This window comes from Diorhabda sublineata, chromosome 3 (assembly GCF_026230105.1).
Source record: "Diorhabda sublineata isolate icDioSubl1.1 chromosome 3, icDioSubl1.1, whole genome shotgun sequence".
Lineage (NCBI taxonomy): Eukaryota > Metazoa > Arthropoda > Insecta > Coleoptera > Chrysomelidae > Diorhabda > Diorhabda sublineata.
The window spans coordinates 41,966,247-41,989,782 of record NC_079476.1 but is presented as its reverse complement, the minus strand read 5'-3'; the positions used below and the strand labels follow the sequence as shown (position 1 = coordinate 41,989,782).

General features: G+C 33.3%; 1 protein-coding gene across 2 annotated transcripts in view; it reads right to left on the bottom strand.

Moving 5' to 3' along the window:
* The window catches only part of LOC130441340 (T-box protein H15-like), a 51,575-nt gene that overhangs the window by 7,006 nt on the left and 21,033 nt on the right, over positions 1-23,536 (bottom strand). For both annotated transcript variants that reach the window (XM_056774966.1, XM_056774967.1), the window contains exons 3-4: positions 14,149-14,422; positions 17-252 (exon numbers count right to left, since the gene is read on the bottom strand). In XM_056774966.1, coding sequence (XP_056630944.1) covers positions 17-252; positions 14,149-14,422 — 510 coding nt within the window. The remainder of the gene's footprint in view (positions 1-16; positions 253-14,148; positions 14,423-23,536) is intronic.

The following is a 23,536-nucleotide window of genomic DNA, read 5'->3' as shown; positions in this document are numbered from 1 at the left end:
AACAATTTAGACATACCTGTCAAAATCTGTAAGTCTTGACGAATCTCTGAAACCCTTGGCGAATGGATTCGAATCGATTTTCAATTTCGTGATGAGCTGATTTTGATATGCTGTTACCGCCGTGAAAACGGTTTCGGGGAAAATGAAAGTTCTGTATTGTTCGACTTCAAGGTCGTTTATAGGACCGGAATGCTCTCGCCATTTCACTAGATGAATCCTCGGTTGGTATCTGTGCATAGAATTGAGAACAATCTGAAAAGAACAACACCATTAAATAGATAATTCGAGTATAATTAACAATAATAATACATACACACAATATTTACATTTATAAGATAAGTAACGAAAATCTCATCATTACCACAAGCAATTTCGTTCATACTTAGACCCACTTGTGAATAAAAGAAAATATTTGTCATAATCCGAGAGAGTCGAGAAAGTCACATCTTTCAGTATCAAAATGAATCGTGTCGGGCAACGTGCTGGGATTACATAATTGATTATTGACTCTAGTGCAAATTCATTTCAAGATTCGGTGTAATTAACTAACAGTCGTGTACAACAGAACTGTTAACACTCACGACGGATTCTTCACTACGATACAGTAACCAAAATGGGTGGAAATCTGCAAAAGGCAGTCGCAGTTACTTGTACTTTTTTCGAATTAAGTTCAAAAATGAAAAATAAAAAATGTTGACTGCTTATTGCCATAGCCGCAGAGGCTCGAGACAAGGCTTTGAAATGAATTGATTATCCGCAAGATTTTCACCGGGTAATCTTCGAAATGTGTAATTCTTAACGTGGGCTATGATGAAAAATATATATAATTTATAACAATCAAAAGTTGTAAATAAAAATATACTGTTAGTTGATTGGTGTATTATTTCGAACGCGTTCTCACGCTTCACGACATTCACTTGCGCACAACTCGATGTATTTCATTAATCACATATAATAAATGTGATTATTGTCTCATTATTTCTAATTTCATCATTAAACTACTTTTTTTGTGAACTACCAGAAGATATGGAGGATTCACTGCGATTTTCTAATGTAAATCTAATTGAAATGACCCTTCTCAGTTTGTCTATATCTTCATTATCACTTCTTTATTATGAGTGTAACACTTAAAGAAACACAAGTCTTCTTCTTCTTTCTTTAATGCTTGTTTTTCCTCGTATCCTTTGCCGTTTAATTATTAGAGAAGTTGTCGCTCCATCTCTCGCGAGGTCTTCCAACGCTTCTGCGTCCTAAGTGCGACTTGTCTCTAGTTTTTTTACCAATCTGTCGTCATTCATTCGATCTTTCTCTCCAATATCCATGTTCTTCTTCTCTTCATGTCAAAAAGTGTTTTTCCGCGCACTATTTTCTTTTTGTGTTCGATGTATCTGGTCTGGTTTCCGCTGTGTATGTTAATACAGGCGGATGACTGCCTTGTAGATTCGGGATTTGGTCTCGATTCCGATATATTTCGGAAGATTGTATCCTTTAGGTAAACTGAGTTTCACGCTGCTTTTTCCGTTTGGTATCTTCGATTTCATCGATATTTCTATGCCTAGATATTTAAATTTCATTTCTTGTTGTATAATTTCATCATCTACAATCAGTTTACCATCTAAAAATTGTTTTTGAGGTGGTTTTTGGTGCAGATATCTTCATTCTTAAACTTTTGGATAGTAATCTCTGTAGGCCATCTCCGTTTATTTGTAATCATAGCGTCTTGACGTCTTTCTATCTCCATTTTATACCCTTTCAGGTTAAGAGTGCTTTTTATTAGTTCGTCCATAACGATGTTGAACAATACGGGGCTAAGAGAACCTCCTTGTCTAATGCCATTGTTTACAGGAATTTCTTCGGTAGTTATGCCATTCATTTTGGCCTGTTTGAGAATGTTTTCGATGGTTTTTATGATGTTATGTGAGATTTGCCTGTTGTATGGAAGGTATACCACGTCCTCTAATTGTTTTAGGTCAAACGCCTTTTCCAGGTCTATAAAACACACGAACGCCGGTTATACTCGATGGATTTTTCAGTTATATGTTGTTGGACAAATATCGCATCTGTACAAGATCTTCCTGATCTGAATCCTTGCTGTTCATCGCTCAATGTGGTGGTCTCATTCGTTTTGTTTGGCATGATCTTTGTTACTACCTTCAAGGTTGTATTGTCTCCTTTTTTGAACAGTAAAATTGTGTTACTTAAGCGTCATTAAACCGAAATTTTTTGATGTAATGAGATTTTGCGAATTATAGTTGTTTCACGCTACTACCGCCGTATTTAAAAAATTTATTCGTGTAGGCCTGGACTTTTTCAGTTCTCAAGTTTCATTAATGTCTCTTTCTCCTATTTCAACTACTTCGTTAGTTGTGATTTCTTCATCTTCTTTTTTATACAATTCTTTAAGATATTAGACATTTGTTATCTGGTGCTAGACAAGTCAACTTCAAAATTATCAATATTATTCACGTTATAACACTAAGTATAATTCATCCTTGGATGAATTTTTTGGATAAAAGAATACGATAATTCAGTAAGGATCAAATATTCTTCTCAATACCTAAAACTAGAGGAAATATTGAAGAGGACGAGGTCCAGAACTGTGAGGTCAAATATATCGTTTTATTTAAAGTTCCACCTTATTCCACCTCTTCGTCTGCGTACTAAAATATAATTTCTCGAAGAAACAATTTCTTATTTCAAAAATTCATCCTCCGTCACCGAATTTTCCCCTATTGAACGTACCGTATTCGCGACTGATTTACGAATGAATATTTTCCTCTCTTACCTACCTTTTCCGTGTAATAATCTGTTGATGGGGTGCGTAGAACCGTAGTAGAGTGTACGGCAGCCATTGCCTCTATGCCACCAATCATTATTGCAGCAGCAAGAGTTAGGTGACGTGTTGCTTAGCAACTCCGCCGATTTCGTAGACGGCGGCGAACTTCACTTGTTTAGATAGCGTGAACGCACGCGCGTTCGTCACAGTTAACGGCGTTAACAGCGATTACAAACACCATTGCCAATAGTTGTATTTAATATCAGACTTGGGGATAAGTAATCGGAAATACTGTCTTGGAAAATCATAAACGTCGTTAGAGGGTTTTTACTTGGATAATAACTGTTTCTTAATAATGTTGGTAAGTTAATGTGGAGGAAGGCGCGTATATAAATTGTCAGTTAATAGCTAATTTTATTAAATCACTAAAAACGTTTTCTTTATCGACGTTAAGCTATATAGAGGCTATTGTGATGTCTATAGCGCTTCTCGTCATATGGCAGCTTCTTTTATGAGTATTAAAACAATGTGCTTGTAGATGTTCATCATTAACGTTTCCAGTTATCTCAGGTTTTAAAGAAAACTAATTAAAACTTTATTCTAAAAACAAAAAATAGTATATAAATGAAAGACGATATAATTTAAAGTGAACGCAAATTTCTATTTAAAAATCAAACCGGCAACGCTGGTTCTATTGTCGTAACGTGCAGTATCTAACAATTCAAATCATTTCCTCTGTTGATACGTTATAATCCAGTCAAAATAAGTCATAACTTAGCCAAAATTCTCATAGAGCGGAAAATTGACAGAGACTTTAAATACATCATTATGAATGAAATGTCGAAAGTCCCTTTCGATCCTACGTCTGAAAAAAATTTTATTCAAGGTCGAAAGTACAAAATTAAGGTTTTTTCCATTTTTCTCGAAAACAGTGAGTATTATCGTGAAAGTAGCTCAGACAAAAGTTGTAGATCATACAATTCTCTACAAAAATGGTCCAGTCACTTTTTCTCTTACGACTCGCCATTCGTGAGATATCGCGGTTTTAATCATAGGATACGATCTGATCAAACTTTCTTTATTACAATAGATCGTGGAGTATACCTACTGGGACCAAGTACATTACCTCATAGGTGGTGCGGAAATGTGTGCATATTCTGTAAAATATGAATTTTCTAATGATTAAAACCGCGATATCTCTTATAATGATATATTTAACGTCTCTGTCAATTTTCAGCTCTATGCGAATTTTGCCTAAGTCAAATGTCTATTTTGACTGGACTATTAAGTAAAGCTCGAGTTGAAACTTGTGTTCGTTGTGTCTATATATGAATATACATGAATAACGTTTTGCAGAAGAGAATTAATTATACTTCGATGTAGAATGAGTATATATGCAAATGTACAAGCAATTGCAACTTGTATTTGAATATTTGACGAATATACTCAAATAACCAATCGGTAAAAACGTCTTTTTTATATATAATGTGAAGGATATATCGGGCAATAATAGTGACATCTCTTCCATCCTATTTCACGATGTTGGAGATTGTAAAATCGAGTCAAAATAAGTGAACCACTTCCTCTCTACAAAGTTTCGTCAATTTTGATAATGAGATTATTCCGTGGTTGGAATCCCTGTTCACCAGACTATTTGTTCAAATTTTCAAACGAAAAATAGTCACTTTAGGGTAAATACATTGAAAAGGGCGGCAGAAAAGGACATTCGTAGCTTAATTTTTACTAATTTTTCCCATATTGGTAATTAATTCTAAAATTAAACAATGTCGCTTATTCCAATTATACCAAGAGGAAAATGACAAACTTATACTGTATATGACATGTACGAGTTTAATTTTTAATTGAGATTTATAAAGTTATGCATTCGACATTCTTTTTTCTCAAACGTTGTCCATGTAAAAATTAAAAGAAAATTGAAATAATCTGATTAGTTAACCAAAATTTATAAATATTGTGGTCTATAACTTAATTCATGCGTTTTTTTTTTCAAAATTTGAACATTTATTTAAGAAAAACATGTACATATTCAAACTATGACCTTTTCCCATCTTTCTTGCAATTTGTGGATCCCATCCCAAAACAGATGCGCCCGCTTGGCAGCCAAGAATGAAACAAATTTTTGATATCTTGCTCTGATGTAAACCGTTTTCCAGTGAGAGCGTTCTACATCGACCGGAACAAATGGTAGACAAAAGGGACAAAGTCAGGGCTGTAAGGCGGGTGAGGTAAAACTTTCCACTGTTTTCCATATAGTTCTTAACCGGAATAGCAACGTGGGGCCGAGCGTTGTCATTATTGCCTCGTGTCTGATCGCATATTCCTGGCGTTTTTCGGTTACTGCTCACTTCAAACGAATTAATTGTGTTCGATATTGTTCTTCATTGATGGTTTCACCCGGATTCAGCATCTTATAATACAGCACAGCTGTTGAATTGGCTAGTTGACCGGATTTCACATATGATTTTTGGCGCTTGGGGTTGTCATAATTAATATATTTTTCATCGCCAGTAACAATCCGATGAAAAAATGACGTTCCGGCAGCATTTCGGACATGAAAAACCGCCTCTCGGATTGAGTTCATGCGGAACCCAATTTTCTCGATTTTGAATATATACAACTGCTTTTAAAAATTTTGAATTGGCTGCTTGAGTGACACCCAAAGATTCTGCGAGCTCTTTTTGTATTTGGTAACAAACTTTATCGAGTAATGCTTCCAGTTCTTTTTTGGCTGCCTAGAACGTTCATCGTCTTCCAAGTCAAAATCACCACTTTTGAATCGTGGAAACCACTTTTGGCACGTTCGCTCAGCTAGAGCATGTTCACCGTAAACTTCCTCCAAAATACGATGACTTTCGGCAGCATTTTTCTTCATATTATTAAAGTAATGAAGAAGAACTCCCCGCAAAAACACTTTTTCAGGAACAAAGTTCGATATATTTGAATGAAAAAATAAAAAATTATTGTTATTAACGCTCCAAATGAATGACATGTACTGAAAAGCCATACAATAACAGTAGCTTTCTAACCAACGAAGAAGATCGGAAAGATTGAGCGAGAGACGACTAAGAGAAGAAGCTTGAAATAATAGAAAATAATGGGCATCGGACATCATCACAGGACGTTCCAACACGAATTAATATATGTCTAGATATTATTTTGAACCCATTGACACAGTATATATTCTGTTGCTGGTTTTGAAGATTTCGTCTCGAAGTAGATATTTACCGGCGTGTTTTGTGTATTGATAAATTTAACTTGAACACAAATTCATTTAATTTTATTGCACTTGAAATGTCATACAAAAATGATCCCAAATCAACCATTTGAACAGTACCAACGTATTTATCGTTAACATAACAATCATAATTTTAAAATAAAAAGACATATTCACGTTCACGATAATATTTTGATTAACGGTCCTTATTAAATCTTCCAAATGTCTATTATCTCCTTGAGCCATTAAATATGCTGCTTCTCTAACATCTTCAACGGGATCATTTATTGGAATTTCTTCCCTTACTTCCCCAGTTCTTCTGTTGTTTAAAGTAAACACGTTCCTATCCATATATCGTTTCTTTATTCAAGATTAAAGTGAAACTCGTTGAATATTCTTTGTATGTTTGTTATAAAAGTAAAGCTCGTCGCTAACGGATTATGTTCAATTATAAATTCGTAACACTGTTCAATTTTCGGTTTTACTCTAATAATTTCAACCATTTCTTATATCCTTTGAATAGACCTCGATATTTTCTGGGATTGAGTCTGTAAAAAGTAGATTCGGTTTGGGTACCTTGAGAGCACTTGACGAGCGCTGTGGTAATTGGATTCTCTTCGTCGTACGTCGATTTCAAAATATCTTCGATAATATCACAACACACTCTCGATATGTATTCTTTAGTTTTGAAACTCACTTCGTAATTGTCCAGAAGATTCATGTCCGTTTTACTTGAATTTTGACATTACATCAAAATTTTGAATTTTCAATTCGGAAAAGAAGTTTCCATAGCGATACGAAATGATATTCAGACTCGAAGCTCGTTCCCTTCGTATTTCCATCAAATCGGATCTTCTGACAAGAGTTATCGTTAAAAATATTTTCAGAATTAAAAGTTTCGTGTAATTAATTTAACAAAAACAATCGTAGTGGTTCGCCGTCGTTCATGATCTTCGTCTTTTGAAGAAAATTGGGACAACGAAACGAATGAAAAGTTGTTTACTGCATTTCTCTGAAGATGAGTATTTTCCTGACGGTAAATTTGAGAAAATAAATTTCCATATAAAAATGATGTTTTAGGAATAAACTATATCAATTATGGTGAGATGTATCATTTAGTTGTAAAGACGTATCCTGTTACACATTGAGAAAAAGATTTTGAATCGCTTCACGTAATTTTCCTTGGAAAAATTCAATTTAAGACTTAGTGTTTAAGCTTTAAAGTGAAATGGACCAATTACAAACTCCTACATGAGCAACAACCTCAATCTGTTGTCGAGTATTTAAAGTTTGGAGATGATGCAAAGAAAGTTCTTTCAGTAGATGTAGAATAAACATCATCAGCTGTTTTAGTTTAATCAAAAAAAGCATTTCGTTTGTACACATATTTTTCTCTTCGGAAAAGACTTCTTAAGGCCCACTAAATATCTATTTTAAAGGTAAAAATTACTGAGTATATTTGGAACCTTTGAACTTCTTTTCTATTTCTATTAAGGGTCAATAATATGTTTTTTTAGGCATCTATATAGTAAAAAGATTCATTTGTACTGTACCAAACTGCTATACCGTTTGTTTACGTTTTATATCTTGTCCAATTTGGTGCGCTGGCCCATCTACATGGTATTTTAAATCAATTTATAAGGCAAGGTGTTTCAAAATCGACCAATATCAATAAAAACATTTCGGTTTTACGCTTCTTCGTTTTTACTTATTCATTACTATTGTAAAACTTAACATGCAGTTAATAGGTTTTCGACCGATGACGAGGAGTTCACTTTATTAACTAGAATTGTTATTTTTATCGTTATATGTCCAAGCTTCGTATGAACTGCAATATTTACGACTAAACGGTCACCTGTTCTCGGCGTTTATGAATGGTATAATCCATTGGTTATAAATAGGAATTGGTCACTATCATTCAACCGCCAGTGTCGTCGAAATGAAAATGCACACAAAAGTCCTTGAGCAAAGTCTCGTTCGAAATGATACTGATACTGATAGATGGATGACAAAAATTCTTAATAAAAACAGAAATTAAATCGAAACACGTTATTCATTAAGATGTCATGTAAAAACTTAATTCCAAAACTATGGTTTTTGTTGTTTATTATTAGAGCGACGCCACTGGATAAACAGGCACCTGACAAGAAGCGTTTATGACAAAATACTATACGGTGTTGTCCCTCTTCAACAAAAAAATAAATAATAAACTCACCAAAAAAGCGACAGTCGGATTTATAAATCATCATATTATATAGCACCTAATCGATTATTTGATATTTTTTGAGCAGATGACGAAAATAGCATTCAAAAAAAACAAGAATATTAAACTGATTAAGAACTTATGAAACAGATCGTATAGTAAAGATGCAATTGAAGGTGAATAATTTGTTCTTCTTCTAACGATTTTTTCAATTTTCTTTTTTTCAAGCAAATGCAATGCGATTAAGAAGCGCGGAAAAAGTTCAACTCGATGTAGTTGAAACTAAAATGATTGATAAGAGTAGTCCAGCATTTAAGCATTCCTTGGACTACAATCAAACCAAGACTATTACAAGCAATGTTATTAAAACATAAGTTTATTGTATCTACCCCGTCATTCAATATCTGTTACCCTTTGACAGAATCACTCAAGAGCTTCAATTATAGTTTCGTCATTTGACAAACTATTATATAAAGAAGAAGTTGACAAACTTTTCCCTCGTAAACCACATTCAAAATAGTTTTTAATTAATCGTAGTTGATACAAATACATTATATTACCAGATGGTCGAAAAGTTAGATCTAACTTTAACATACCCAACGTAATTACTGCATTTTTTTTCTATCAAATCTTACAAGCATTTGAATCTTATAAAATTGTGTCAAAGTGCATCGAATCTTTAAACTCAATGGGAGCAAACATAAAGTTAATCTTATCTTAAACAGAAACATAGAATGAGGCTTCGGGTCTAAAACCATCGAAAAGTTTTCTTTCCTATCCCACCAACTGGTATGAAAAGGCTTTTACACCAATTACTACCAGAAGAGCATCGGAAAAATTCGATAATTAGATAGTAATTCACAAAATACGGTACTCACATTCAAGTTTTTTAAAGCCAGAAGAGGTTAAGCGCTTTGCCAACAAGCAGGTAGCTGACTTTACAAAGTCTTGACTAGTAAACAGTCCAGGGTCTAATGCATCTGGTTCACTCTGAGAATAATGCAGTCTATGGCTCCAAGTTTCATGGATTTTTCATTTGATCATAATATAAGTCCAGTCCACAGAGAAACGTCAAGTATATATTTGAAAGGAACAGTCCGCTACCCAGAAAGGATACTCAATGTAACACAGCCATTCCGAAAAGTTAATATTCCAAGAATAAGAAGATTGAGAAGAAAATTCAAGTTGCAGTGCCAGCAAAAGTGCACTACTTATTAAGATAGCTGTGGCAGGTTCAAGGCAAACATGAAACTGAAGAAAACCCTTAAATTTAGATTTTTCTATATTCATTTATATATTTTTGTTTAGCAACTATCAAGAGAATGAAAATTTGGATTCTGTTAAATGCTTCTTAATATTTAACCAAATTTAATTTGCTGTTTTAGTCTATTCGAAATTTTAATACGTTAATATTCACTATTCTGAAAAATGTAAAATATTCGTGTCAATATTTTTAAAACGAGATAGTTATTTCTAAAAATACGTTATGTACCTACGATAATTCGTTAGCTATTAGTCAGTAATTACTAGAAACAGTTTTTGAAATCAATTTTGCAACAACTCGACACATTGAACATCGCTTCCTCGAGTCGACGATAAATATGATTAATGCCAAAAACAATTATCATATATTTTCGTTTTGTTTTAAAATTTTGATATTTTGAAATCAACATTTACTGTTCCTCTATTAGCCACGACGAACATTGAATAAAATCTCCTTCGAAAAAATTTTATTCCATATTAGACCGTGTGTTAACCGTTCTGATGAGGTACAATAACATTAAAACCGGTCAATGGATTATGCATCTCTCCTTGCAAATGCGCGCCATTGGAGAAAGCATAATGATTTTCAGATCATGTTTTCAAATAATTGGAATTGAAAGCAAATGGTTTCTGTACTTTTTAATGAGGAAAATGGCCTAAGCAAACTTAATATAAATATTCCGTTTATTTTTATTTATGTTGATGACGGCTGTTCATGTTTATTTAACTGTCATAATTGAATAAAATAATTGAATTACTTTAAATGGAAACAATATTTAAATTAATTATTACTTTAGTAATATACTGTTGGACGTTCTTATGAGGGATTTCAATCATCGTTGTTGGTTATGAGGAATCTAGTAGGAATCAACTACTACCATTAGAGAACAGGAGAATTTTGCAAATAAAAAAATATATACGAGGCCGTTTTTTTTCAACCTCCGCTATTACCAAAAGATTGGGACACTTACTTGGGCCATTTGTCATATCTGTGGACAAGCTTTTCAATACCCTCTTCAAAGAAAGTTGCCGTCAATGAATTCAAGTATTAAACGGACCTTGAAACTTCTGAAAATTCCGTAGAAAAAGCAGTAACGTTGAATCTGTTGCACCAGTTCATCTAAAACGACAGATTCGCGTCTTGGTCCCCATCATTCACGCACAACACCATCACTCATGAACTTTTCCCCATACACACGACTCATTCTCCTATAGATTTCTGCATAACTATGGCCTTCAGCCTGCAGAAAACGAATCACACTTCGCAATTCACACTTGGCGGAATTATCAATAATGGCGGACATGTTTACATGGCTGTAGCACAACGCCGACTGACGCCTGAATGTCAACAACGAAGGAATGTTCAGTGCGAGTGCTTGGGGCCAACGATTTACTGATAGTGTAGTCTTTTATAACGAGCCTTGGTAAAAGTGTAGTATATAGATGAAACTGAACATTTAGTACTAAAAAATTGGGTAAATTGATGAATTATTTAATAAAATACGTAGCGATTAACGAAGGAAATGAAACGATTTATCAGAACATCGTTTCTGTCGTATAAGTATATTCCACATAAAGATTCATCGTGTCTGACAAGCTCTTATTAGTTTTACAAAAGCAACATCTTGTTGCTTAATTAAATACAGCAAATGCTCCCATCGCAGTTATAAATCGAAATTATATTTCTGAAGCATGACACCTGTAAAAGTATACATAAGTATAAATTTTAATTTTTACGCCGGTGTTAGGGATATCATCTTACTGTTATTAATCAATTTCGAAACCGGTAAAAATTATAAAAAATCACAAGAAATGTGAAAGGAAGTTCTCAAATACTCAAACACATTATGAAATTATACATCATGGTGGAATGAATTCCGTAAAATTTCGCCTAGTAATTCGGCCATAGGTTTTCAATCACTTTACTTTTGAATGATTTTTTTCACAAATGTCAAATTCACTTGACGTTTTGACATTTGACAATTTCACTACCACGTATCCTTCGTTCAGTGTAGCTTCCAAAAACAATGACCAGTGTAGGCATCAGAATTCGATGATTACAGGTGTTTTATTATCATTATTTAAAAAACTTTTGTTTACGTATTACTCGTAAGACGTCGACACTGACGACTGACGATAAAGTACTGTAGAATCAAAATTACAAACAAAATAAAGTTAAAATGAAATTCTTCGAAAACGTCTTTCTTTCTAAACAATAAATTGAAATGTACAATGATTGAAAATTCTGCAAGTCACTAAAACTTCATAAAACACGTCAAAAGGACACTCCACATCTACAAACCCACGTTTTCTATCCGTAATATCATCCAACACCGCACTTACATTGTCCCTATTTAACACATTGTCACAAGGGATAACAGCATCATCTGAATTCCAGCAGGACCCCATACGTAGAAGTGAAAGAAGAAAATAATACGCCAGTTTCAGTATTAATCATAAGCATAGAAGCGAGAAAGAAGAGTCACGCATATTAAAATCGGGAATTATGATTATGTGACAATATAAAGTGAAAAAGAAGAGATGTGTCGTAGCTGTATTAGCCTCTTGCTGTGCTGCTAGCTCAGAGGTTGCCCGTATTTACAAAAGCTTTCTTTCACCTGCTCACGACATGTACAAATAGGCCAGTCGATTTCTCTTAAAAATATTCCTCAATTCCTCTCTATGATATGACTTACTTTTAAAAGATTTCTTTTCCTGGAATATTATTTTGTAATCTACGATTTTGATTGCAGCTGAACCTGGGAAATGTCGAAATAATAGTTTCTTTTATCGTTTACTTGCACTTTATTTATTAACTTTGAAACTTTTTATATCGATTGATATTAGTGATATGAAAATTAACCGGCCTAAATCGTAAAAATCTTGGCAAGTGTCTTCTCAAGCAAAAGCCTGGTGCAGTGTGACTCGACAGGGAGTCCAGAGGACAACAAATTTCTCACCTAGAGACTAACAAGGTATCTCGTTTAAAATCCATTTTGTGAAGATTGAAATATGAGTGTTTGTGTGCAGGCCAGGTCTCAGGGGGGTCTATTCATAACTTTACAAAAATTACCTTTCAAATAATCGTTAAATAAATAATGTTTGTAACTTAGCGATAACTTCAATGATCCTGTTTATTAAACGTTTATCGCTACGTTCGATAAAATAAATATTGCAGCTGAAGAATACACATATTTTACCTGGTTACAGTATTTACCGTAGGTAGATCCATTAGAGAAGTAAACCGATAACTTTTACAAGAAAATAATTTTTCTTCGGTAAAGAATTGCGTTTCATAATGGCATGTTTTCACGTCAACCGCTTAAGTTAGTTATGATCGATGGACACAACTTTTCGCCGGAGTTATTTCCATATTCTAATTTCTCATTAAGTACTTAATCATTAGATAGCAATTTGATGTTTCTTGGATTGAAAACTTGATGGAAAACAAAAAGAAATGGGTCTTTTCATTTAGTTTACGGAAACATAACTAGATCTATAAAGAACTGATATTTACCGAAACCTGCGTATTATTAAGGTCTCTAATGACATTCACTTTCCGGATTTGTTTGTACATACATTTCGACACCAAGAGTATGTCAATATCCAAGGCCCAAACATAAACAACGGTTCTGCTTGTTACATTCGGCGAATCGGTTAAGAATTTACCCCAGATAAAATATCCAATACATAATTTTCGATAATGATAATAAACTTGCTCACTGGACACCGTATAAATGCAGATAAAACTCGCCCTGTATACAGAGTGATTTTCAGATAAGTGTAATTTGTACAGTCAACATATTAGAAGTTTTACATTATGTGAAAATAAGAAAATTAATTTCATGTTTTTGACGATTTCAATTTTGAATTCAAGTGTTTTATTCTGACAGTTGAATTTTTCTTTTATGTTATCAATATCATTTTTTTCTACATAACAGAAAAAAAATCAATGTCAAGTTTGCTTAAGAAACTTTCCTCAAGATATTTTTCAAATGAAACAACCAAGAAAAAATATTTTTTTTTGTGGTAAAAACAGATTTTTCGTTCTTGATATTTATGTTGTTGGAGATATATAATTATGTAAATTGTCAATGTGAAGATCGAAATGCCAATTTTGACTTGTTTTTTGAAACTAATTTTCTATCGATAGAGACCTAACATCAAGACGATTTATTGAGAGAGATAATTCTTAAGAAAAATAGTTTTATCGATCGTATTTAACAAAATCGACGACAAACAAAAATTTCTACGTAAAACGAAAATTTAACTAAATAAAGGAAAAGGATCATAACAAGGTGATGAAGGGTAGACCACCTTCAAGGATGTTAATCGAACCTAAAACAGTCTACTTCTAATTATAAAATCATTTCGAAAAATCCCAACTGTTGGTGTTATTAACTCGTTAACATAACCGCAGATGTACAACTTAACTGTTACGTGATCAAATAACGATTTGTTCAATATCGTCCATCTCAAATTATTTCATATCATTTAAACTCAACTAAGCACATTGATGTTAATTATGAGTAAATAATTATGAGTAACCACATTTTCTTTCAATAAATGCGACTCTATCTCTGATGATAGATGAAATTAGTGACCTAAAACATCCGACTTTGTGCTGATGAGGTTCAAAAATCGCAAACACAGAATTTGTTTGACACTCACCTGTCCATTTTTATCCATCTCGTTATTGGTAAGTTTAACTTTTTCGAAAGAAACCACTTGTTTCCTGAGCTGTTCTCCAGAATAAGGTGAATCGGGATGTGCGTATAGTCTATTGGGAGCTGGTGGATCTGCTTTACCCGCTACCAACCACGACGACCGATGGTAGGCGTAGCGATATCGTTTATTATCGACCGGTACTACGTCGAGCAGTACCGCGTATCTTTGATCAGTTCTAATACCAGTGAAAGATACTCTTAACGTAGGAAACATTCTCCTGCAACAAACAACAAACCTTCAATGTATCACATACGAATTAATAATTCAAAATCGTTTTGTTTATGGAAAACAGTGTCTTATACTTTGTGTAGAATCCGTATTAGAAAGCAAAAGTGAATTAAGTTCTAAATTGGTGTTTATAGTTCATATTCCAAGCTTTCAACGTTTCATAAACTAAATGCAAGATGAATTTTACTCCTTCAACTTACTAACTGTTTCTGCTGCATTTTTTGAATCACAATTTTCATTTGCTTCCCAGAACTGTTTTAATAAAACTGCAGAAGCAAGAAGAAACCGTTTCCACTAAGTTACATACATGAAATATTGAAAGCGGCCACAATATATACCAGATTTGTTCTATTTTATTTAAATTTGGGAATTTGTGAATTCTATCGACCGTAATAAAATTCTACTACGAATCAGTATAACCAACAAAAATAATGACTGTTCATATTGTGATAAATAGCATTTAACAAACGACTTCCAAGCCTTAATGAGGTGGTAGAAATGCATAAGAACACGATGATTGTGCAGATATTCATGAAAGCGACTTAACTACTATAAATTCAGATTGCTAATAACTAATTTCGGTTCCAGGACGTTGCGTTGATTCGAGTGTACCTATGCATTTACTTCCGTTTTCATATCATAGGCGTCACCGGAATTTTTATGCCACAAAAACATCAAAAAATTCTATAAAGAGTAACAACACATTTAATCATTATCACAATTAACCGATTTAATTTGTTTTCTTTAGCAACTAGAGATAGTTTTTGGTTACACAATTATGGGACTACGTTTTAATTATTTTTTGTAGACTACTAAATTGCTGTACTAAACCCTTTAACGAGAGCGGACACAAGCCATAAAATCTTTAATGAATAAGGATGCTAACTAAATATTTTAACGATTGTACCTCAACAAATAATACACCCCTTAATAACTATTTTTTCGGAAAACCAAATCATAATTATCCGACTTAGTATTTCTAGATTTTTTTGTAAATTTGCATTTAAAATCTATTGTTCGGAAATTTGGGAGAAGATTACAGAAAAATAATTGCACCACTAACAGTTTATACAAAAAATAATTGACGTATGTTTTTAAAACTAACAAGGCTTTTTATATTCTTTATCTCATTCATTAACCGTGTAACCATTAAGAAATATTTTCGTATCAGAATGGACAAAAACAAATGGCGTTTGCCCGTTGTCTGAATTATTAACGCAAAAAGGCGACAAGCAAACAACCAACGTTTCTTTTTGTACGATTTACATTTTGCGAGAGCAAGTCATTCCTCATTAAGATATTATTAATAACCGTAGACTAAAAGGATTTTTGTTAACGATGTTGTTCAAGTTGATGCATTTTTAATTAGGTTCCAGACATATGCATAAGTAGTTGAGAAACTAAAGTGTAAAACAATATATATATATATATATATATATAAAGTGAGAAATGATACGGATTGAAATGAGAATGAATGCTCGCAGAGAAAAAACTGGGAGATCATCAAAAAGGCTTTAGACCAGAAACTATCGACGCAATCCACACTTCAAATAATAGAAAAGACAGTCGAATATAAAAGAGAAATACATGTAGTTTTTATTGACTTCAGAAGTGCTTTCGATTCAATACAAATAGAGAAAATAACAGAAGAACTAGAAAGATAACAAATTCAACAAAAATTAATAAAAATAATACTAAATGCGAGTGACATCATGCAATATAGTATTGGAAGACAAGATTACAAAATAAGAAAATTATAATACGAGACACAGATAGTAGCATAAGTAGATGATGATAACTCTAATAGTAAACGGACAGAGGGAACTAATAAAGGCAATTAACAAATTACAGAAAAAAAAAACAAAATTTATGAAATTAGGGGGAAACCTTAAGAGAGAGAAAATCAATTGAGAATTAACTAACGATGGGACAAACAGCCAGAGACAGGATAAAGAAAAGGGTACGAAAAGGCTATCAAGCCTATGGAAGGAACAAAAACCTATTAAAAAACAAAATTATAACCAAACAGAACAAAATAAAAATGTACATCACGTATACGATGGAAACAACAGTAATCAACAAAAGGAAAGAAGAAGAACTTAAAACAATCGAGAGAAAGATGATGATAACTATAGTAGGTCCACACATAACACGGGAGGGAAAAAGAAAAATACGAAGAAATTGTGAAAGAACTGGCAAAAGAAAATATAGTGAGAGATACATAAAAGACTCAACTGGACTGGGCATATAAACCAACTGATATGATCAAAAGAATAACCCAATGGACTCCATTGTGGCCTAGGAGAAGAGGCGGGCAGAGAAAGACTCGGTGAAACGAAATAGAAGAGGACATAAGGGCACTTAATATAGAGAACTGAAGGGGGAAAAGTCCGGAACCAAAAGGAATGAAAAATAATAACAAAAGCAGTCAAAACAAACGATAAACTATAAAGAAATAGAAAAATAGAATACGGAGAGTAATCCACTTCAGAAAAGAATTTTAAAGCACCAAGAGCCATAATTCAAAGGATTGAAAGGCTTGATGATGATGATGGTTCAGAAAACTATATTCATTTTTACTTTTTACTAGACTACAAAGATGTAGATGACAAATAGAACCAAGGGGGGTGTAAATAAATCATGTCATCTCCTAACCACGCGTTGTATTCTTCATTGTCGAGAGTAAGCGCTTTCCAAACCTTCAAATCGTTTTCTAAGCATGCATTTTTTGTCATGTCAGAACAACCAGGTCTGGTGAATAAGATGGATGCAGCATTAGGAATAATTTTTACTTTTTAGACATTTTTATACGTTTTTCGTGATGATTTATTTTGATTTTAGGTCTTTTTTCACAGATAATTAGTTTAAAGTGAGAAACCTACTTCAGTGTTTATCTGTTTATTTATTTTATATGTCTTTACCGTTAATTTCTATTTTCTTTTTTTTTAAATTCCACAAAGTCGTGCGAGAAATTATAAAATTGTGATTATGCAATAAATGCAATAATCATTTTAAATACTTCATCCCGTTCTTCCATTAATGTTTCTATGGATATTGAATGAACCATAGTAGATACGGTGATTTGAAAACGTAAAAATTAATGTTGTTATTTATTATAAACATATTGTCATCAAATCTAGACGATTCAACTAAATTAATTTAGTGTAAACTTCAAATTTCGTATATTCAGATACTTCCTATGTTTGATTCATTTAATAAACTGCTCTAAATAGTCCAGTCCTGTTAGTTTAAACATTGGAAGGGCATGAATCCAAGATGTTTATTTTCAAACGCCCAGTTTATGAATATCATAATTTTTCCGAAAATATCTACTTTAGATTGAACAGCTCTGATCTTGAGAATGCAATTTCGTATTCATCATACGAAAATGGTTTAAGAAGTACCCGGTTCAACAAAGAAAATTATGGAAAAAAATTATCACTATTTTTTAACGTAATCCCCTTCTAGCTCCCTCCATACACTTTTCACAGCGATGTTCAATGAGTTCCATACCTTTTTTATAATAATAATCGTTAAGATATTCAAAAAAATCATTAACTACCGGCATCTCCTCTTCATTGTTTGAAAATCTTTGTCCTCCGAGCCATTTTTTTTCAATTTTGGGAAAAGAAAATGATCTGAGGGGGTTGAATCTGGTGAATGGAGTACATGAGGTAGCGATTCATCAATTTTGGCCACTGCGATAACGATTGTGTGAGCTGGTGCATTGTCGTGATGAAACATCACTTGTTTCTTGATACTTTTTTGTTGCCTGCAAATGGAACCGTCTTTGTCTTCTTTGTAGCCGGTTCTCCCTCCATTATTTTGATTGTTCTTTTGTTTTGGGTGTGAAACTTCTGTGAAACGTTATCAAACATCTTCACGACGGTGTTTTTGTTCCATTGTGACAACAAACTTAAAATATGTGCTTTATAGATTTTGTACATTCTTATAAGGTGGTATCTATCGCCATCTCTAGGTAAGTATTTCTGTGACCATCCCCTCGTATTTGAGCCTGAAGAGAATCTGTGTTGAACGTGATTTATAAATCACGTTTCGCAATTTAATTATAAATGTGTTTACAGTGAACAGATTAGAGGAATTACAGAAGAATCTAGGTGTGAAGGACTTCTAATTGGTATTTTTTTCTGTTTCCCCTAAAATTTTGTGCATATAATTTCACCTTAACCTCTAAGAATATTTAATAACCAACATTATAGCGACCGCTTCACTTTTACGAACAGGTACCCAACAAACGTGTGTTTCGAAAAAAATAAGTGGTGTTAAAGTTACTAAATTGCCTTTAATTTTAAATCGACAGCCTGTAATTTTGGTTTCCTTGGCCGACCTGATCTCATGTCATCAAAACGCGTTTATACAATGTAGCGTGATGCAAGGTGTAAAAATAATAAAAATTCTCAATCCGACATCATTTTAATTGACAAAAAAGATCAGTGAAAATATTTCTTCTTCTACTTAAAGGAATTTACGAAATAGATTAATCACTATAAAACCCTTAGGCCCATTTCGCACCAAGCCAGTCTAGTCCAATCGCGTCCAAAGCTTTTGAATTGGAAATATTAACTTACCATTAAAACAAAGAGAATGTGTAAATCTGGTTTCATACTAAGCAAGTCCCGTCAAAAGTATCCGACTTGACTGGACGCGAATGGACTAGACTGGCTTGGTGCTAAATGGGCCTTAGTATCAAGATTCACGTCCATCAAAAATGTTAGAGAAGGTTTACGGAAACAACAACGTTGCTGTTGAAATGTGGAACGCTGCTTTTGGAGCGCTAACCATCGATATAAGTAACTGTGGAGAATTATTATTACTGCTTCCTAAAAACACTTTATCAAAATCAGTCGCTAGTCGCCAGCGACTAGCGACGTTCGCAGCGTTCGGTTCGCCACGACCAGGACGCAAACATGGCCGAAGACTAACGTACTTTCTACGTTAACCAGCAATTAATTTTCAGATTTTGTTGGAATCATCCAATAGTAGGATACAGCTTCTTTAATTTCAACTTTAACAGTTATCTTGCGTAAATATCTGGGTTAAACTTTATTTGGGTGAATCTTTCATACACGCTGTTCATTTCATTTGCTAACCTTTTTCATATCTTGAACAATTTGCTTAATAATTTATCCAGGTGTAATTGGAGAAGATTAATTGCTGTGTTTGAACTTTGGTTATATACAAGCAAGGCTGTGTCATCTGCGAATGTTGCGATGGTTTGACATCGTCGTGGGTAAATCCTACGTAATATATATTAAATAAAAAATGTACCAACATTACAAAGTCCCTGATTTTATTAGATACAGTTCTATCTATGTCCTTTGATACTTTACTATAGAGTTGGTGTGGTTGCTATAGTTTATATAGGACTTCAAGGACTTATATCTGTATCTCTTCTTGGAATAAATCATCACCGATTTCATTAACAACTTATTCGGTAAATGCTTGCTGTTGAAGAAATCTAAATTCGTGATAAGTTATGAATTGTCTTCCTTCTATTATTGAAGTCTGTAAACTAGTAACTTTTGATATATTTTTTAAAGAACTGATGGTAGAAAACTTATGAATCTGTATCAACTTTGAAATATCTTAATCTGAGTATGGCATTATATATTTACCAAATTACTAGCAAGGCTTTTCGAGTAATGTTTCGTGTGTTCTTCCAGAGTTAGTCCTAGAATTTTCGCTTTATCGATTTCATTGAAAATAATTGTTTTTAGTTCTTTAAATTCATCTAGTCTTTTTGCATCCGGGCTCAACTATACCAATCTTATTCGGTACTCTATTAAATTGATTTTTGTCGTAATGTGTTCAATTCTTTCACCGGATCTTCCTTAGTCCGTAGTTTGGATTCATTTACAACGACACCTTGTACTTCGAACCATGATTTACAAGATTTATTTAATGAAGACGTTCTACTATCGATAATCTGATATGAAACGTTCGGGATATTATAGCACCAGCTGTTGAGAAGGGTCAACCACTATTTTACACATTAAAATATATTTATTCACATGCAAAGTAATACGAGATCATAAATAAATAAAATTATAAGTTGATATTTATCATAATATCCTTTCTTTGTTTCAAAGGGTGCCTCTTGGCAGGCAGATGCATGTCAGCTGTGTTCACATATTAATGATTATTTTGTAATTAGCCTCTTTATAAATACTAACACTAAACACACCACCACTGATACCTATTATAAACTCTTGGTAAGAACGTTTAAAACAACATTATCTTTAAAATTGTTCAGAACTCTGTCTAAAAATTTCAAAAAATATAAAAGTGTTGATGGAAATGCAATCAATATTATCAAATAACTTTTTTATAGTTAAATATGTAAGTCAATTACCATATTTGAATTATTAATTCATCCGAAAGATAAGAAGAAAACTGATGATCTTCGGTATGAAGAATAAACGGGATGATTAAGAGTCATTTAATTATTTTTATGAGCTGAATCGAGTTGTTTAATTAATAGTTGGCCTACAAACTCCTCGGGATATTGTTAACTTGCCACCAGAGTCATTAATCAGGACATTGCCGACGTCCCTCCAGGCCTTATACGATTGCATTCAGTCATTACGTAGTCTCTTTTAGTAAAGTCTCTTAGACACATTTGCGAAAATCCTCTTATTATAAATAGTTTTCTCCAAAAATATGACATCGTACATTAAATTAGATAACGCAAACTACTTTGAGCAACCCCACATTTGGAAAGGAACCTCTCAATAAATTCCTCTAAATTCCTGGGTCAGTTTTCGGTTTGCAAAAACACAAGTGAAAAAAAGAAGATAGATTTGCTAAATAATTGAATAAATTATGTATAAAATATAGTTGTCTATAAAGGAGAAGAAACGGAATTGGGATAAAGATAAATAACTGAAGGAAGGAAACAATCAGTCCTTCGTTATGTTTTCCCTATATTAACATATTCAAAAATCGGTTCTAAGCTACCATATTATATATTTCTATTACATGAACGGTCGCTTAACAGATTGGTCAGGAGATAATTTCATAACGATCGTCCCATTAGTTCCGATTTAAATTCTTTTGAATTAAATAGTATGATCAAGAGCTGACCAACTGGATCAAAGCCAATCCGGAAAGATCGGTGTCAATTTTCCATATTTTCCCATTGTTTGAAAAAGTATATAATAAATCCACTCAATCGGAATGTATTCTCGTATCTCCTCTTCGCATCTAGTCTTGTGACAACAGAAGAAACCAAAATTCATCTCAAAACTTATACTCTTCGAGTAAACCTGGTCTTTCTTCAGCTATTGAAAATAATCCGAAAATAACGGAGTGATTTTTTTGCTGGTATCTTTTTGGCAACACTGTTTTTGACAGATCAAACGTCAATCGTGTCTTCTGTCATTGTCAAACTTATTCAGTTTGATCGATAATTTAATCGTGAATCGATTTACGAACGAACAACGCTTGCAAATTATTGAATTTTACCATCAAAATTTGTGCTCGGTTAAGAGAGTGCATCGCGCACTTTTTCCAATTTATGGGTAGTTTGGTCGGGAACTATTCGGAAATTTTTGGTCTAAAACATTGTAAGATACGTCTGGTGCAAGAATTGAAGCCACACGATCTCGCACAACGTCTAGCATTTGGTGAATGGGCGCTAGCAAAATTGGAGGGAGATCAACTTTTTTATCGAAAAATTGTGTTCAACGACGAAGCTCATTTCTAGTTGAATGGATACGTTAACAAGCATCTGGAGTGAATACCTGCCAGAAGCATTGCAAGAACTACCGATGCACCTCGAAAAAGTCACTGTTTGTTGTGGATTACGGGCCGGTGGCATCATCGAGTCGTACTTCTTCGAAAACGACGATGTTCGTAACGTTACTGTGAATGCCGAGCGCTACCTTGTGATGATTGACGATTTTTTTGCCCAAAATGGGATAATCGGATATGTCTAACATGTGGTTTCAACAAGACGGTGCCACATGCCACAGCTAGAGCTCGAGTAAAGAAGCAAGTGTTTAGTGATGACGAACCTGAACCTTTTGGTAATGAAAATAACTGAATGAGATAAATTGACAACCAAAATTTTTAATGGTGTACCCCTGACATGTGGACCTTACCAAAAAAAAGGGGAGAATATAAACAATTAGAGTGAAAAATCTTATCTACATTCAACAAGAGTTGATAATAACACTTAGTTGTATTCAAATAATTTCATCCTGTACATTTTGAATACCCGAGAAGCGTTAAACGATCACAGTTCTATTTATTTATGAAATTACCATAAGAAATATGGTACTTTTAACGGCCCTTAATATTAATAATTCTCAAATAAAATTGAATTACTGCCCGGATTAACGGTAACTGCCGTTAAGAAATTTTAATCGCACGAATAAATATGTACGTTGATGACATTTGTATGTGTACCGGGTTAGGATTAAAGTTTTTTTTTCGTTGTTGTTGCCATTGAATATTTAAGTCGATGATTCAGAATATCTGAAAATTATCATAATATTTATTGATTATAAAGATTTATTAGGTACTAGCCGTCTTTCATATTTAACGACGTTTTCATCTGTTTTGTTTAAGGTAAATGCATCCAGATAAGGTATCATATAAGGAAATATTATCGTGCTTTTCATCTTATCTATTCCACTACTACCTTTTTGATTGTTTTATAATCCTCTGAAGTGAATTAAAAATATATTAAGATGGAATTCCTTCTTGTATAAAATCTTGTCTCAAAATAGGTTTCAGTTTCAACAATTACTTCTTCATTTGAGCTCAATTTCTAAGCGGCGAACATTTTTTTACAATCAGATAATAGCCACTGGTCACTGTGGGTCAAATCTGAACTATACGGTGGATGAGGAAGCAATTCGAAGTGTCATTCGTTCAATTTAACCATCGCTGCCATGGGTGCGTTGTCTTGGTAAAACAGTGGTTTTGTATTCGACATATGAGGCCGTTTTTCCTTGATTTTTGCATCCAAACCATTCAACAACTCTATGTAATATACGCTTTTGATTATCTTTCCCTTTTGGAAACAGTAAAAGAACAATATTCCATGCGCATTCCAAAATACTGAAGCCAAAACGTT